This window comes from Uloborus diversus, chromosome 9, assembly GCF_026930045.1.
Source record: "Uloborus diversus isolate 005 chromosome 9, Udiv.v.3.1, whole genome shotgun sequence".
NCBI lineage: Eukaryota > Metazoa > Arthropoda > Arachnida > Araneae > Uloboridae > Uloborus > Uloborus diversus.
The window spans coordinates 6,202,312-6,221,218 of record NC_072739.1 but is presented as its reverse complement, the minus strand read 5'-3'; the positions used below and the strand labels follow the sequence as shown (position 1 = coordinate 6,221,218).

General features: G+C 33.0%; 1 protein-coding gene across 1 annotated transcript in view; it reads right to left on the bottom strand.

Annotated features, from left to right (window-relative positions):
- LOC129230698 (eukaryotic translation initiation factor 2A-like) overlaps window positions 1–18,907 on the bottom strand; it is a 69,971-nt gene that overhangs the window by 27,158 nt on the left and 23,906 nt on the right. The window contains exons 6-13 of the mRNA XM_054865117.1: window positions 18,235–18,317; window positions 15,332–15,432; window positions 12,906–13,023; window positions 10,972–11,088; window positions 10,786–10,854; window positions 7,795–7,896; window positions 6,650–6,824; window positions 4,543–4,706 (exon numbers count right to left, since the gene is read on the bottom strand). Coding sequence (XP_054721092.1) covers window positions 4,543–4,706; window positions 6,650–6,824; window positions 7,795–7,896; window positions 10,786–10,854; window positions 10,972–11,088; window positions 12,906–13,023; window positions 15,332–15,432; window positions 18,235–18,317 — 929 coding nt within the window. The remainder of the gene's footprint in view (window positions 1–4,542; window positions 4,707–6,649; window positions 6,825–7,794; window positions 7,897–10,785; window positions 10,855–10,971; window positions 11,089–12,905; window positions 13,024–15,331; window positions 15,433–18,234; window positions 18,318–18,907) is intronic.

Here is an 18,907-nt window from a genome sequence, read left to right as displayed (position 1 = left end):
GTCAAAAGGGGGGCTCAAGCCCCCCTTACCCCATATATTGGCGCTCTTGCTTCTGACTTACATCTCTTGTGCCACCCATCTTTAGACTCAACAAATAAACATAATCTTACCATATGTTCTGCATATTTATTTCCTCAATTGAAATAATATATCAAACCATTTGATTTGTTGTCTTATAATTTTTCAACTGATTGATGATTGATTCTGTCAACTAATTTGTCGATTAGTTGATTGTATTAAAATAATTAATGCAACAGGGTTCGCATTTATGTGCTATAGCAAGTTTTTTAGGCAAATTCGAGGGAAAAGGACGCAACTTCCGCTAAAAACCGGGTCCCACAGACTCAGAAAACCCAAAAGAAAACCAGAAAAAAATATTGGAGAAAATGCTAAAGATCTATTTAGTAAATGCATTTAAGCTTCAATGACCAGGAGAATCAACAGAAAGAGATTAAAATGACCCTATCTCTTTATTAGGGATTCAAACACACCCCTATTGTTGACCAGTCAATGGAATTTTAGTGATAAGATTGGAGCTTACTGGGCAGAGCTCAGGGAGCAAGTTCATAAATAGCCCATTGAACTGTATCCTAAGAATAAGCTCTCTCTCAACTTTTATCTTGAGGAAATTCATGAAAACAGCAATGAAGACTAAAAGTAAGAGTGGTTTCAATGCAATCTTCAGGATTAACACAATACAACTATGTAGTAAAAATATAGCTATTTTGCAATCATGTAACCAGAATTACTTTTGAAAATCATTATTTTGCATCCCCAATAAAAGGAGGGAAGAAAAAAAATGGCGAATATTTTCCCGATTGCGCTAAACACAAAGTTCTGAACTTCACTTTTTTTTTTGTTAAATTGTTTATGAATAGAACTTTAACCTTGTTCTTTTTCTAGTAGTTCATCTCTTTCTGATGGGCTATTTTGATTTGAACTTGCAAAAGTCGGGTATTAATCGATTGCGCCATTTTGAAAATGATGCGATTTTAAAAATAGCACAAAAGCCAAAACAGATATTTTCAACGAGTCAAAATGAAGTCAAATATACTGGTTTAAGATTGCAAATGAGCAATTTTCACACACATATGAGAAAATGTTTCATTTTTGAGATCTCAATTTTTGCGTTGGGTTCATCCGCCTGCGGGTTTTTTTTAAATTATGTAATTGCCAATGACAATTGTGGGGGGAGGGGGGGGGGGGCTGTTCGCTTTTTTCACTAAGAAAATTTTCCAGGAAAACACATTTGCTTGCGATTTTTTTTAAATTATGTAATTGACAATGATAATTGGGGGTGTGGGCTGTTTGCTTTTTTCACTAAGAAAAATTTACAGGAAAACAAAGGTTAAGGAAGTGTTTTTTGCTTGATCAATCAGAGGCACTTGTGTTTTGTTTGATGCTAAAATCCATTTTTAAAGTAAATTTTGAGTTAATCTCATTGTGACTGACCAAATAGTTTCTCACAAAAGTCTTGCAAGTGTAGTGTTTGAAAATAATTGTACAATGATAGTACAAAAAAATAGGACAAAATTAATCAATTTATTTTATTTCATGCCTTTTCCCCCCAAGTATAAATATTTTTATATTATTCATTTATATGCTAAGATTTTCTGCTTAAAATTTAAAGGACTCATTTTTTCCACCAAAGGACCCAACTCTATTTCATTAATGGGTCCCTGCCCAGGTAGCAACAACTCATCGGATTTTGCTCGGCCGATCATCGACTCCTCCTAAACTCATCGCGTAATGCACGCTGATATCGTTGCGATCAGAATCCGAGAACGGTTTTCGATGAGCTGTTTTTTATCGGAAAACTATATCGTTACGATCAAATTTTGCGATGAAAATTTGCCGAGCTACATTTCATCGGAAAAAGAGATCGTAACGATCAAGTTTTCCGATGAAAATTTGCGGAGCTGCATTTCATCGGAAATAGAGATCGTAACGATCAAATTTTCCGATGAAAATTTGCCGAGCTGCATTTCATCGGAAATAGAGATCGTAACGATCAAATTTTCCGATGAAAATTTGCTGAGCTGCATTTCATCGGAAAAAGAGATCGTAACGATCAAATTTTCCGATGAAAATTTGCAGAGCTGTATTTCATCGGAAAAAGAGATCGTAACGATCAAATTTTCCGATGAAAATTTTCCGAGCGAAATTTCATCGAAAAGCAAAATCGAAACGATCAAATTTTCCGATGAAAATTTTCTGAGCTACATTTCATCAGAAAAAGAGATCTTAACGATCAAATTTTCCGATGAAAATTTGCCGAGCTACATTTCATCGGAAAAAGAGATCGTAACGATCAAATTTTCTGATAAAAATTTGCCGAGTTACATTTTATCTTAAAAAAAGTGGGTCGTTTAAATTTTCCGATAAAAATTTTCCCAATCTAGAATTTTTGGAAATCTCCCAACTGTTAAAATAGGATAAGTTTTATTATTCGAATATCCGACTATTGATCAAACGTAATGCTATACGGATCAACATTCAGGGTTGAGAATCGGAGGAAAAATGACTGAGACCTTGACTCCGAATCCGACTCCTGGATTTTGGAAGGGTTTACTCCGATTTGCTGCAAAATCAATTCAACTTTAACTCCACGATTCCAAACCCGATTACCTCACTGGAATTGCGAACAAAATGAGACTCCGACTCTTGAATGATTTCTCTCTATCTCCAAAACAATTCCATTCCGTTCAATTTGACTCCCAAAATTATCGACTCCGACTCGGTTTGCGGGCAAAATGATCGACTCCGACTCTTCACAAGCTGGCGCCACAAGTATATTCACTGAATAAAATTCCCACTTTCCGTTCAGAAATCTGTCATGGCCTTGCCACCCGATAGATGGCGCCACAAATTATTTTCCATTTAATGCATTATTTTCCTCTTCGGAAAGAACATTACTTGTCTAGTGGTTAGCATATAAATCTCATATTCCAGAGGTCTAGGGTTCGATTCCCGACTAAAGCGACTTAGATTGAACTCATAAATCACGTTCATCAAAAGTTGTTAAATTAGAAATAAAATAAACAAGTTATCAAAAGAAATTAAAATACATTAAATAACTGTCCCAAATGACGTCATCCGGAAATACCCCATCCTGCAAGTTTTCAAGATGGCGGAAGGGTCACGTGATCATCCAAGATGGCAGACCCCCCTTCCCGCTGTTAATTTTTTTTTCCTCCTGCTTGTCCCTATATCGCAGTTGTTACTACTTCTCATCGTATTTTCATCCTAAATTCATCGCCTCGGAACAGCACTGCTCGTATATTGCTCCAAATCTCATCGTATTTTCATCCAAAATTCATCGCCTCGGAACAGCACTGCTCGTATATTGCTCCAAATCTCATCGTATTTTCATCCTAAATTCATCGCCTCGGAACAGCACTGCTCGTATATTGCTCCAAATCTCATCGTATTTTCATCCTAAATTCATCGCCTCGGAACAGCACTGCTCGTATATTGCTCCAAATCTCATCGTATTTTCATCCTAAATTCATCGCCTCGGAACAGCACTGCTCGTATATTGCTCCAAATCTCATCGTATTTTCATCCAAAATTCATCGCCTCGGAACAGTACTGCTCGTATATTGCTCCAAATCTCATCGGTATAGGGAGCAAAATTCATCGGATTCCGATGATCGGATTCTACTATTGCCGATGAGACATACTGGAGCAATTTCCGATGAAAACTCATCGGAATCCGATCATCGCCCGATCAAAGTTTGATCGGATTTCGATGAACGGCCGATGAGTTGATGCTACTCGGGTGGGACCCAGGTTACGGATAGTTGAGCGCGAACACTGATGTAATTCTGCAGATAGAGAAATAGCATTATATTAATTTTCACAACAGAAATATTGCTGCTGATCCATTAAACATCTAAGCTTTACTTTAAAAAGTGCCTTGTAGGTAATGTGCCGATTATCTAGGTTGTTTGAAGATGAAATAAATATTGTTCACTTCAACTGATCACCCCAGTTAATCTGCACATTTGCTAGACAATCTGTAGAATAACTCATTTCTGCCCTACAGCTGCAACATGGGCGTAGCCAGGATTCCCATTAGGGAGGGGCAAGCATAGGTTCAACAAGATAAGAGATTTTTAGTTACCCCCCCCCCCTTCCCAGTACAGAACTAGGAAATTGCTTGCAGTTCCAATCCTCCTCTCCACCTAAAAAAACATTTCATGCTATTTTTGGTCAGATGAGGGCAGAAAAGGGGGTTATGTGGCTCTACCCCAAAAATTTTTTGAAGTCCTAAAATGGTAATTTTAAATTACCTTTGGGGATATTTCGAAAGAACTTGAGAGTCGGAGGTTCCCTTCTAGGGAGGGGCAGTTGCCCCGCCCTGCCCCCCTATGGCCACACCCACAAACTGCAACATATATAATGAGTCAGAAATCTATTTTCTCTCTATAAAAGTAAGTTGTACACATCCCAAGCTCCAAAATCTGAAAACTTTTCTTAAATATAATTGTGCATTTCAAAACGAAGAATGTTGAAGGAATCAATTAATACTACACTAACTTGCAGGGCATATTGATTGTATTCCTCGTACAGGGGTGTATGTTGTAGGCTTTGCTTTATAATAACCTTCAGGAACAGGTTTCCACCTGATGTCAAAAAGCTCCTCATTTGGCATAAAGAGTTTTTCAACTAATAAGCTTCCTGTGTAATGCCATATTCTATAGCTGAAAATAAAATAAAAATAAAGAATTATTAAGCGAGTATTAATCTGTTTCTGAAAGTTTAAGAGATAAAAGTATATCCAGAATGTTTAGACTTCCATATATATTAAAGGTGGAAAATAATTTAAAAAAAAAGAGATAAAGAAATTATAATCTTGCCCAGCATTTAATTGGTCACAAGATAGGGGAGAGAGAGAGAGAAAAAAAAAAGATTTTTAGATCAAGAATTACATTGCAGAAAAAAAATGATAATAATGGTATTACAAAATCCGACTTATCACACATGGTGAAGCATTTGTTATGAAATTTTAGTAACACAAGAACTCATGGCACAGGAATTTTTATCGCTTGATAAAATATTTTAAAAACAAGTTTTCAGTATAGCCTTTCTCCAGAAAACTAAGGAATTCTACCACAAGAATTGCAGAAATATAAACAACTAGTTGGCCCGTGTGAAGAATTTGCTCTCGGCAGAAAGAATTCAAAAACTGAGTTTTTCAAGGGTTTTTATTTATTCTTTTAAAAATTGTTTGGAATTATGATGCCCTCGTTTTGGAGTTTGATGACACACACCTATTAAAGAAGTCTAAAGTACATCCCCCCAACAAAAAAAAAAAACTTTGAGCAAATAATATATTTATGGCATTCAAAAAGTAAGTTACACTTGTTTCCCCATAGATGGCAGCATCCCGTAACAAGAAGGAAACATGCAAACATGATACTTTAGTTCCACTGATTCCAACTGCAGTAATTTCATTCGGATAGTTTGAATCGTTGCTGCGTAGTACGAGAAAAAAATGGCGCGGCAACTGGAAACGTACTCCAACGTTGAAGTCCGCGTAACAGTACATTTTTTGTGGGCAAAATGTTTAACAAGTACAGAGATTCATTGTCTTGTCCTCTTGCACAACAATACAAGGCCTCACAAGGCGTGCACAACACAGGATTTGATTCGCAGTTTTGGATGGGAGGTCTGACAGCATCCACCCTACAGTCCCGATCAGGCGCCTGCGACTTCCACCTGTTCGGCAAACTCAAAGAACATTTGGGTGGATGAGAATTTACCAGCAGTCACCAGGTTCAGACAGCTGTTCTAAGCTGGCTCAAGGACCAGGGAGCGGATTTCTATTGTCAGGGCATCGAACGATTAGTGCTACGGTCCGACGAATGTCTGCAGTGACTGGGAGATTTTGTGGTTAAAGAGTGATGTATCTGTGTCATGTTGAATTGTAGCACACTTCTCAATAAAGTGTTTTTTGACCTAAATTGTTCGAGTGTAACTTACTTTTTGAACACCCCTTATATGGTACTGCGATTTATCATGTTAAAAAAAAACGTACTTTTTTCATTTACATCGACGCAACACAACTGAAGATTAAAACCCTACCACCCCCAACAAGTTAAGATTATAAATTCATAAAAAGTTGGTCAGCGTTTAGCACCTAAAATATTGTAGCAGTTGGTTGATCTCTTTGGAATATACAAAATCTTCTGCTGTCATTTCCTATTAAGTACAGTAGATTTTTCCACCCTGGGTTGCTCACAGATAAACGACAATGCAAATAATCCGCTCGCGGATAATCAGGAGTTTCCTGCATATAATGAAAAAGCATGAACATTTCAATTTGCAGCCTAGCATTTAATTAAATCTCCTAAAATAAGGGATCCAGCACATCAGGGTTGTTCCCATAGGATATACTCCATATACGTTGTAAACTCTCAAACATTTTTTAGACATATAGCATATACCTTCAAGCTTCAAAATTTTTCGTATAATGCCATATTATGTGTATGACTGCATACACACATTATGCATAATAGATTACTGGGAGAATACCTTCAGAAAAATCGATGGGAACATCACTGCAGCACACTGTTATAATGTGAATCCAATTGTATAATTATTACTTAAAGACATTGCTAGATAAAAATCAAAAAAGGAGTACCCGTTGCCAATTCGTAATCTTGGAGATGTTGTTGCTGTTAGTATATATTCCCCATCATAGCTCCAAGCCATCAAGGTTGTGTCTCGGGCTTTAAATTTAGAAACCAATTTCTTCTGCTTCAAATCCCAGACTTCAATATCTCCTTGAAGATTTCCGAAGCCAGAGAGCGATAATCGTTTACGAGTTAAAGAAACCCTTAAGTGATTTTTTCTTACACACATACATTATACATGTCAAGTATCTTACTGCTTTCACGATGGCTACATCAAACATCTGTGAAAGCAAAAAGTAACTGACACATAATAACAAAAAAAAAAAAAAATTGAATTTGCAACATTCATAATTCCAAACACATAACTCCTATTTTATACTGTAAGCTTTTCATAGGTAACTTAAAAAAAAAAAAAAAAAAAAACTAAACTTTCAAAAACCAACAGCACTTTCCTTTTGTGCAAAAGCTGAACATATCAACATCCTTCACTTTGATAAATCCAAACAACTAAATCACATCCCTTCAGACTCTGCTTTGCTCCAGACTATACATATTAAGTCTTTTCAGTCAGATATATTCGAAATCTGAAACCCTTACAATCCTAGTAGTCTGAACTCTTTCTAATAAAGAATATCATTCTTGCAACAAAGGGGACCAAAACTGAATGAACCTTTAACTTTTAAACATTACGAAATAAATAATATTTATTTAAAATAACAACATTAAAGAATTAGACAGGTTTAAACTTTTTAGAAAATAAAAATTCAATAACTTGACCTCTCTGTTGATGAAGAAAATAATACATAAAAAAAAGCTACAATGTTTTCATGTTGAAAAAATTCAAGTTGGAAAGTTTTTTTTTTGATTTGGTAATCTTTAAGCTGAAAAACTTTAAAATGAAAATATACGCTTGAGAGAATAAAAAGTTTATTCATACCACACTGGCATAGGCAGAATTTCCCTTCTGAGGGAGGGGGGGGGGTTGAAATCCAAAAAGTCAACATGCATATAAACTACTGTATCAGGATTAACAATAATGTTAAAGTCAAGTTGTCATCCTTCCCTTTGCTGCATCACTTTCACACCAACATAAGTATTTAAAAAAATATTTGAAATATTTTTTCAAACTAACAACTTTTGAATGAAAGGATATTATCACCAACTGGAGAGTATGCAACTTCATTTCTTGAACCACATCCAAAATCAAACACTGGCTCACATTTCAGGTTATAAATTGTGGCTTTTGCTGGCATTACTGATTACGTTAAGTGAAAAACTGGAATAAGATTAGAAAAACACAGAGGAAACATGTAAAAGACAGGTTACAAGTCCATACAACTTGCAATATGAATCTCATATGATTGTAAAAAAGCAATCTGATATAAGTGTAAAGTTTTAAAAACTTCATTTTTCTGAGTCAAGCAAAATTTCATCGGTATAAGTAGATATACTACAGCAGTGGTGCCCAATATTTTTCTTACCAAATTAAGATGAATGTCACAGGCAGAACAAATACAAAATTTAACTACAGTTAGCTCTGTTTAACGACGCTCTATTTAAGGACTTTCTCTGTTTATAGACGGCTTTTCACGGTCCCAGGTGGTCCAATATAGTTTTAAAAACATTCTATTTAACGACGCTTTCTATATTAAGGACGATTATTTGCGATCCCTTGAAAGTCGTTAAACAGATAACCAACTGTATATTATTTAATTTTTTTTCTAAATGGCATGGGAAAACAAGGAAAATAAATGAAAGACAATTACAAACCAAAATTGTTGCCATCATTACTTATGCTTATTTTACTCATACAAACTTTGCATCTGTTTTTTAGAAACCAATTATGAATACTTGGCTTAATATTTTCAACAATCATTCATAGCACCGAATTATGATCAGTAGTTTTGGAAGGTTTCAGAATACATTTCTTGCTTCGTAACATTGCACACAATCATTGGCTACATGGATCAGCTTTGCAGGCCACATATGGTCTGCAGGTTGTAGGTTGTGCACCAATGGACTACAGATGCACTTTCAGTAATCACACTGAAATATTTTTTCCAAGTTAACTCTTTCGTAGGTCATTTATTTCTTGAATAGGAAGTAATATTCCCAAGGTTCATGAAAGGGTTAAATAAATTATGTACATAGAAAATGCTGTTTGTGTTCATTTTTTAGAGTCATAATAATGGGTCGAGAGAGAGTATTGCAATACATTCAGTAAGGAGAGGAGGGAGGGGCTGCATATATCATGTGAGAGAAGAAATTTTGCCCTATTTTTCACAAAGTTTTCCACATCTGGCGAGTTTAAAAGAATTTTTATTCCCCATGTTAAACTCTACTAATTGTGTTCCAATAGAAAGACAAGTGGGTCATGGATGAGGGGATAGTTCTATGGGTGGAGAAGATCTTGATATTACAAGGCTCAAAATTCACAGTGACCCACTGGTCCCAGACCACAAAAACATCCATCAGACCAGCAACATATAAATTTTAGTGGTCCATTGGACCAGTGAAATTTTATTCCTGTTTTTTTTTTAAAAATCCTAAGCATCCTTTTTTTTTTTTTTTTTTTGAAACTGTTGAGAGAATGTAAACATTGTAAATAAAGGAAAACCTAAACATTTTAAATAAAGGTGCAAACCTTTACTTACAATGTTCAGGTTTTCTTTGCAAGAAAAGAGAGAGAAAAGAAATTACTACAGCATTAATAACATATTGTTTTGCCATCCTATTGCCTTCCTCCCAAACCCAAAGCAACAATACAGGTAAAATTTTCTTGGCTTAGCTCCTCAATTAGAACTGGTGAACTAAAAGCTTCTTTCTTTTTCTTGTTTCCTAGTCATTCAGACATGTCTGTTGAAAGCAGTTAATGCATTCCAAATTTTTGTATTTTTCTAAAACTGCTTTTTATTTAAAACCAGAACACAAGGATGGATCACTAAAAGTGAGTACAGACCAGTGACTTATTTTTCTCACTTTCTACTCCTGTAACTCATCACTCCTGAATTTTTTGTTTGTTTTGCAAGGATGCTATTAACCAGTAAATCTAACAAAACCCTTATTATTTTCCATTATTTTAAACAAATATTTCAAATACTAAAAAATATGGACTATTTTAAACAGTGTAACATTTACCTTAAATATATTATAATTTTAAAAAAAATAATAGTTTAAAAAACTAAAAAAACACGCTTTAGTAGATAAATGAACAAAAAAGTTAAAAATAATCTTTGGATGACAAGTATATAAAGTAATTGACCAAACACTTAATTTTACTGTAGTAAAAAAAAAGCATGGGGGGCTGCCTATTTACATTTTTACATGGATAACAAGTGGAAGAAATTTAAGACAACTTATAAGAAGCCCCCACGCTTTTTTTATTACAGTAAAATTAAGTGTTTGGTCAATTATTTTATATACTTGTCATTCAAAGATTTAACTTTTTGGTTCATTTTGCTACTAAAGCGTGTTTTTTTTAGTTTTTTAAACTATTATTTTACTATAATGGAATGTATCTCAGTATTCTATTGCATTATTTGTATCAGACATTTTGAATGCTTTCTGGTAAATTCATGTGCAAACATTGTTACACTCCGCAGATCTGATTCGTACGTTGTAAGTAATTCTAATAAGCCACTGGCCATTTGTCCAAAGGAAAGTTGGACCCACAAACATACAAGTTAAGCTAATAAAAGCGTGTTAATTAGAATAAACTAATAACTTATCATTAATAAATTAATTTGACTATAGAATATTGCATTGTCATCGGGTCTGAGGTTGCATTCCAAATTTTAAAAGAATCCGATCACAAAAAGTGGGCAAAAATTGAGTTGTAAGATTATGTATTTTATTTCGGAGTAGACGGGATTAGAACGCACGCCCAATGATTCCCGGAGGTGGATGTCAGCGAAGACCCGTGTCTTAGAACGCTCGGCCACGAACGCTCATAAAGTGGTGGAATGTACTAACAGTAGTAAGTCACTAGCTCCTAGTCCAAAGGAGAGTTACTCGCAAACATACAAGTGAAGCTAATGAAAGCTTGTTGAAAATGCTTTCATTTCCCTTGTGTAAAGTAATATTTTCTTTAAAACATATAACTGTCTTTTAATTTCAAAGCTCAACTACTTTTCAAAAAGGATACACCCATACACCACACAAAATTCAGTTTCATATGGACTCCACTGGATGGAATATACAGGACCTTCTTTTCCTATTTAAAAGAGTTCATGTTTTACGATTTTTTCAAATCACTTCAGGAAATAAACACAAAGCAAAGTTTTACTGAATACGTAAGCTACATTACTTAAAAATTTCATCTTTTACTTACCAGTTGCAACTCTGGCAGTTTCGCCTCTAACAGAAGCATAATAGAGGTTAACCTCTCCATAATATGACGCACCTGTTTTATCAACATCAATGGAAGCTAGGAATACACAATCCTTTCCTGAAAAAGTTATTAAAAAATAGAATAAATATGAAGTTATATAAAAGCTTGCTTCATAAAGTTTTGAGGGAAAACAATTGATTTCTTAAAAAGCTCTAAGGTAAGATTTATTCAAGAAACAAAGTCCAGGAGAGGAAGCACCTCTAGCAGGAGACGAAATTATTTTTGACGTTTTTTGAAGAATCATAAAACAGAGACACACGTTAGAAATTTTCCTACCTTCTGAAAATCTTTTCTCAGAATTTTTGCCTGGTTTACTTTTAAAATAAATGAAGAACAATAGAGTGAAATCCAATTGAAATGATTACGAACACAACCAAATATCCATTTCAGTTGATTAAATTTTTAGTCACGATTTAATTTCCATTATTTTGCACGTATTCTATTATAATGAAATTCCAAAGACAGCGGATAGAATTTGCAGTCCCTTAAAGTTCATTGTAATCGGATTTCCCTGTACAAACCAAAGCATTTGTAATGATACTATGTTCAGCTATACATCTGTCATAACCAGAAGCGGATATAGGCTACCATTTGGGGCCTATATAGAGGGGGGATCATGCTGAGGAGAGATCCACCCCCTTTACGAATGAACCAACTATTTTGGGTGCGGAAAATTTCTGAAACTAATTGGGTGTCCATAAAAAGCACCAAATCGGCTAGGAATAGTGCACCTAATAGGGCAAAAACCATTCTAATTAATTTCATAAACAATGAAAGGAAGTAGCATTTCAAATGTTTATTTTTGAAAAAATTTAATGGTTTAAAAAGATTACTGCAATTATTTGCATTTTATTCATAAACTAGCTGTATTGCTAGGCTTTACACGGTCTAACTTGAAAATAAAAGTTTTCTCAAGTGACACATGTTCAACAATCAGGCTTCAATTAGAGAGAAAAAAAATACTACAAAATTTCCCGTCAAAATAATCATTCTCAAAAAAAGAAAACGGCAAATCAAAAGTTCCTGAAAAATTAAACGCAACACTCCCTAAATACAGCTTAAATCCTTAAAATAATTAAAAAAAAGAACATAAATTGCCAAATAATAATCAAAAGGGGAAATTTTTACCTCAAAACAAAACTTTATTTAGTCAAAACCGAGAACAAAATCGAGATGAAAGGGCACTTTAATTCAATTAAAAGGACACTTTTCAATAGAAATATTGCAGAAAAAATTGTGCCTTTTTTCCTTTTATCTATACTATCATATACAGTTATTTTCTTTATAGAATAATTATCTTTTAAATAACAACAGATAATCTTTTTAAAGCGCAGTTTAGGCCGGTGGTGCCCAACCTACGGCCCGCAGGCCACATCTGACCCTTGAAACTGTTCTGTGTGGCCCACTGTTTTGTACAATGTTACATATCAAAAAGCACAATTAGTGACAATGCCACAAATTTTGGGCCAAATAATCAGTAATTGGTTTCTGGAAAACATAAGCATGAAATAAGCATCAATGTAATGATAAAAACAATTATTGGTTTTATATGCATTTTGGGCTGCGAGAATGATTTTAATACGAGTTGCAGCCCTCAGTCAGAAAAAGGTTGGGCAACACTGGTTTAGATTATTATGTTAAAAACATAGAAAATGCAGATTTATACTCAAACCAAATGATGAGGGAAATGAAGGAAATACATTTCAAGGGATTAAAAAACTTGCTTTTGTGATGAAGTTTTGTCAAAATTTCTAAAAGGCAAGGAGGGCGCATTGAGAAATACAAAAAACAGGGCAGGTTGCAGCGCCCTATAAAAAAGACCAGGGTGAAACACTAAAACATCAAATCAAATTGATAGCTTTTTAAAAAGTTACCTGTTTTATTCCAGTAAAAGTCTGTTCTTTCTGCTTTGAAAAAACTTTTTTGAGCAATAACTGAATTTTGGCCTTCAAAATTTGGATACTGGAACAATCTCACAAATGAAGGTTGACCCTGTTAGTATAAAGAATACAAATCAGACACATTAAGAAAATAAAATAAAAAAGACGAGGGCTGATGTGTGATGAATATTTTCAAGAGAATCAATCGTATGTGACCTAAATAGGATGTAAAACACTCAAATTGCACTGCTCCCAAAGCAGAATACTTGATGATGTTCTGCAATGTAAAATCATTTGATCAAAATTGTTCCACAAGTACTTCAAGCACTGTATACCCAAGCAACCAACAGAACCTTTTCCACAAATTTTCAGCCTTCAATCAAAATCGTTTCATACAAGAGTTTTTTTTTTTCAGTTTTTAAAACTTGATTGCTGCTATGCATTTCTGTAAAACCTAAACCGATTCAGATTTTTCAAAAATATTTTACATGCTTTCTAAAATGCATAGAAAGAGCAAAGATACAAAATTTTCTAAAAATCCGAACCCAGGTGTCAAATCAAGTTCTTTTGTTTAATTTTACATGGCATAAAGGAGAAATTAAAATAATGTTATTAAATAAATAAATTACTAAAATAATTAGTAAAATCAGTTGAGTTAGGATAGCAAATAATAAAACACATCAAAACTAACTGAATTTATTTCAGGATGCAAAAGGATTGAAATCTCAAACAAGGCACGTAATTTTCGGCGATGGACGTTGGCATGTATCCAAAACATACGTTTTTGGAGGAAATTGCAGTGGATGAAGGTCGATTGAGGAAAATACGATAAGGAGGAACCAAAAGCGCTAGAAAAATCAGAATCTTTTCAGATTTAAAATATGAAATTTCTGCAGAAGCTGCAGAGTTTCTACAAATATCTTCCAACTCAAGATAGAACTTTGCACAAATTCTGCAAATTTCTTTAAGTTCAAAGTAAATCTTAAGTTCCTGCAGATGACTTATTGAATTCAACATTTTTTGCGAGTTTTCCACAGAATTATTGTAATTTCCTAGAATTTTAGATTTTCTTCTAGTTTAAAGAAATTTGCAGTATGTGTGCAAAATTTTATCTTGAGTTGGAAGATATTTGCAGAAAAACTGCACGTTCTGCAGAATTTTCACAGAAATCTGTAGAATTTCTGCGGAAAATTTGTCTGAGTTTTTCTCTCACATTTGAGCAGAATTGTTTTGCAGCTCAGGCATCTGTTCTGGATGTACATCGCAAATTTAGTAGTATTCTGCTTTGGGGTGCACGGCTATGTAAACAAATAGAGCACTGTTAGTATACTGTACAACACCTGACAGCTCATCCACGTCTTTTGCGTACTTTATTCGCCAGTATTTTGCTTGCTTAAAAGTTACTGAATTCAGTAAAAATACTGAAAAATTACATGTCTAACATCAATCATCATAGTCGAAAAGTTTTTTTTTTTTTTTTTTTGCAATAATACTACAATTCTAAAGACACCTTTGGAAGCTCTGAGAAAATTTAAACAATTTTTAATTCAGAGCCAGGCACTAACCTAGCGGGAATTATCCTTATGTACCAAATAAGGACTTTAAAAAAAAATCCTTATTGGGATATTAAATGCCATATTAGTACCCCCCCCCCCCTAGGTAATGTGTTAGAACCAAAGCTTTTGGGTGGTTGGCCCTCAAAACCCCTATGAAATCTCCCAGGGAGTTTTTCTTTCATTGACGTCATTTTCAATTTTCGATGTTAGTGTCACCTACATTCACTTAGTAAGCAATCATACATCAGTAACAATATGAGCTAAATTTTAAAGTATCATTTCTTTTTCAGTTTCTTTCAATACCATATGATCATGAAAAGATTTTTCTAAGAAAATATGTAAGTAAAAAAAAAAAATCATATCCATTAAAATTTACAAATATTCTTCAAAAAAAGAAGACAGATTTAGAAAAAGATCTTTGCTTTAACAAGAATTCTGAAAATAGCTGCTAATGAGTTAAGCATTGTCTTGTCATTAATGTTGCTATTTTTGAAACAGTTTCCAATGTTGTAATTTTACTGATTGTATGTTGTTAACAAGTGTCAACAAACCAGCAATCACATATCCTTATTACCTAAAGATTTTTGATTAAACAATCCAATATCTCAAACATACTGAAATCTCTTGAGTTGATTTAATGATAAAAGAAAACTATTCAAGAGTTTCTCTATTATAATTAGCATTATTTAAAAACAATACCGTTACAACCTATTTTTGTTGTGTTTTGATAGTATGGCATGAAATTAAGTAAACTTGCACACTTAAGAATTGAATATTGAACTACAAATACTGAACATAAAAAAGTGAAATATTAGTCATAGAAGAAAATTCAAAATGACAAGTAATGAATGAAATTTTTCTTACCTTTATTCCGGGCACAAAACAAGCAACATGATATGGAGATTCACCCGGAGCTAAACTGAAGAAAGCAACTTTTTGCAAAAAGACTTTTTTTGCAATGGTTTCTGAAAGTACAAAAATACATTCAATTAATTTGTGAAAAACTACAATGTTATATAATCTAAGGCAGCGGATCGACTTTTTCAGAGCATTTAAAACCATAAGCTATCATTGTATACTTGATACAGGGTATCTACTACATTTCAAGTTTTGAAATCCATGACTTTTGCTCGTAACTTTCCATGGCTCACGGAAAGCAATTTTTCCGGAAGAAACATTGATTTTTCACAAGAATATCTAAATTTGTGTTTTGTGAAAATTAAATTGCAACCATCTGATCTATGTTTTGGACATATGTTTATAAAAATTCAAATTAAAAGTGAAATGTATCTATATAGCCCTGCTTTATAACTAAAAAACAATTTATGCAACAATGACTAGCAATACACATGAAATAATTAGAGTTTGAAATTAATTATTTTGCTACCAAGGACATACATTGATAAACCTAAAATTTCTGGAAATATTTTTTGGATTCCAATAAACCATACAAAATTTTTATATAGGTAAGGATTTACATGGGAAAAAATTATTATTTTTTCTCACAAAAATCTGATGTGACACACAATTCTCTTGTCACTAAAAATACTGAAAAAAAGTTTTAGTTTCAAAATGATTTTTCAAAATGAAAGAAGCTTCAAACATGCAGCAAAAATGATGCAAAACTACTAGTAAACAGAGAAGTGTTTAAGCTTGATTTTTTTTTTCTTTTGCATTCTTGAAAACAAAAATTTTATTTTATAAACAAATAATGAATCTGAAACTTATTAGTTTTTAAATCTAGTAGTTTTTTAAAAGAAATCTGTGAGTAGCAATAATTTAATAAATACCAAAATTATGTTTACAAAAAATAAAATAAACAAATAATCAGAAAAAAATAAAATATTAAATTAAAGTACTTAAAAATTAACTTACCAGACATACTCCTGAGAAAGTTTTAGGATAGGCTACAAATATTGAAAAAATTTCCGACTGAAAATTCCCTGATATCTGTATTTTATAGATTTTCACTAAACATCCCTTACTATTAAACATCCCTAATTAATTCTTTAAGCCAAATTTTATTTTCTAAAATGTTCATTAACTTAAGACACTGCTAAAAAATAACGATAATTTTTATAAGTCTCTTGAATCAACTCGGATGCAAATGACTTTAAACTTTTGAGTCCAATGAGAGCAGAAAAATTAGAAATATACCTTCAAAATAAGTCCCCAACTACAAAATTATTCAGATGAAGAGGTTAAAAATAATGCTAAACACAAAATTATATACCTCCAAACGGCAGAATAACATTGTAAAAAAAAGGAGCGAGTAGTGTAGCAGCAGATGCGATCGGATTTTGAAGTGTGTGAAAAATCAGGACTGATGGGTAAAAGCGAAAGAAACTACTAAGATGCATAAACTTTTCACCAAATTTGTAGAATTTGATAAATATGCATATTCTTGAACCCAAAATCCATGACCAGATGTCAGTTTCCATGACTTTTGAGCATTTTTTGCTAAAAATTATGACTTTCCATGACCATTTTCGATCAGTCGAAATCCATGACTTTCTCCGACTTTCCACGTGCGCAGTCACTCTGTTGATACCAATCATGACATTCCATTACAAAAATTCAAATTCATTTTTTACTTTAGTGCATAAAAATGTGCGTAATTTAAGGCAAATATTAAAAGTTTTTTTTTTCTTTCAAGATTCTTATGTTTTTAAACAATATCATTTTTTCTTTCTTTTTTTTTCAATTTTTAAATAAATTTTAATATTTTTAAACAATTAGGAATGGCTTAATATTCCCACCTGACCGCAGTTGATGTTCCTTTGATTTTTCAGATTACCATGCAATTGAGAATTAGTCTAGTTTGTTTTTAATATTTATTTACGAGAGACTGAGTTTAGTCGTTATGGTTACAAACTGTCTAAGTTGTGTGTTCATTTTTTTTTTTTTTTCCAAGGCTTACTTCAAGCAGTTTTTTTTTTTTTGCGTAAATTTACGTTTTGTCAGGAACACGTTTTTTCAGGAAAAACATCTATATAAATGAATTTCAATAACAAAACTTATCTGAATACAAAATTTCCAGATTCCCATAATTTTAGATTGATAGGAAATAAAAATACCATAATGGTATATGCTGTAAATATAATTTTAATGATAAGTGTTCGGTTATAAATCGGCCATAATAACTATCTTTATTACAGCATTCTAATTACCCTTTATTTTTTTATGGATGATATGACAGGTGCAAATTTCTTTTTCATTTCCATTCCATTCCATTTGTAGAATAAAAGAAATCCAAAAGGCTGGTTCCTACCGCAATTTGTGGTTGAGAAAAACATAATTTCAATTCAAGACTTCAAAACTCAATTGAATATCTGAAGCTGCCTGAAATATATTTACAATATATTTCAGGCACCTGCCATTCACGGTTACAAGGAACCTCCAAAACAGTTTAAGAGCTTTTGGATTTTTGATTCTTGCATTTAGTTTCCACAAAAAAAGTAAACATCTACCACTTTTTTTCCGATAATTCTACGTGTTTTTCATTTGATTGCAAAACCTGTGTTCATCTATATTTTGCCCGATGTTGTTCTCTAAAAAAATGCCAGGTAAAGTTGCTAGTTTCTTAAAATTTTATGCTGTAGTTCTCTAGTAAAATAAGCATTTTTTATACGTAATATGGGATGATGGGACCATAATCTTATGATCAAAATTACATTATTTTCCTTGTGTTGTGAGAGTTTTGATCTACATTTTTATTTATATCTTTAAAAAAGTAGAAAGTAGTGCATAAATTAAAAAAGAATTACCAAAGTTGGAATTTTCAAAAAAATGAATCTCATTATTTACGTTTCGTGCACAGAGGAATTCATCGTCAGACCACTGAGGTTTCCTGAAAAGATAAAGTAACTTCTATATGATTTCTTTTAAACCAACAAACAATTTAATGAAAGCATTTAAATTTTAAGAGAAATTGCATATAACGTAATTGGAAAATGAGAAGTCAAGATTTTAAAAGGATATAGGTGATGATAACAAGAATCATATAGGAATGTATAGTTGCAAGTGAAAAAGCCAGATACGGACAGACAGATAGGGAAACAGGTCATTAATTTATTACACAAACATGATTTTACCAAACATTTTAGTTATTAAGATAGGATTAAAAGAGTGGTTTAATGTTGTGACCCATGTCTCTAGTAGATGCTTCACAACGACAATGCAACAATGGATGAAAGATTGTTGGAATGGCTTGTTATTGCAACAATCAGTGTATGATACATGTTATACTGCCGTGCAAACCGCAAAAGTTACACCTGCAGCTGTTTTCAAAATGATCAAGTGTTTTTTAAAGGTTAACCTTTTTATATACGAGGGCAATTCAGAAAGTAACCTCTGAATCGCTGTAAATAAGACAAACCAGCACAGAGAGAAAACATTTATTTACATATCAAAGGTACAACTCTCCTCTATTTTTAAATA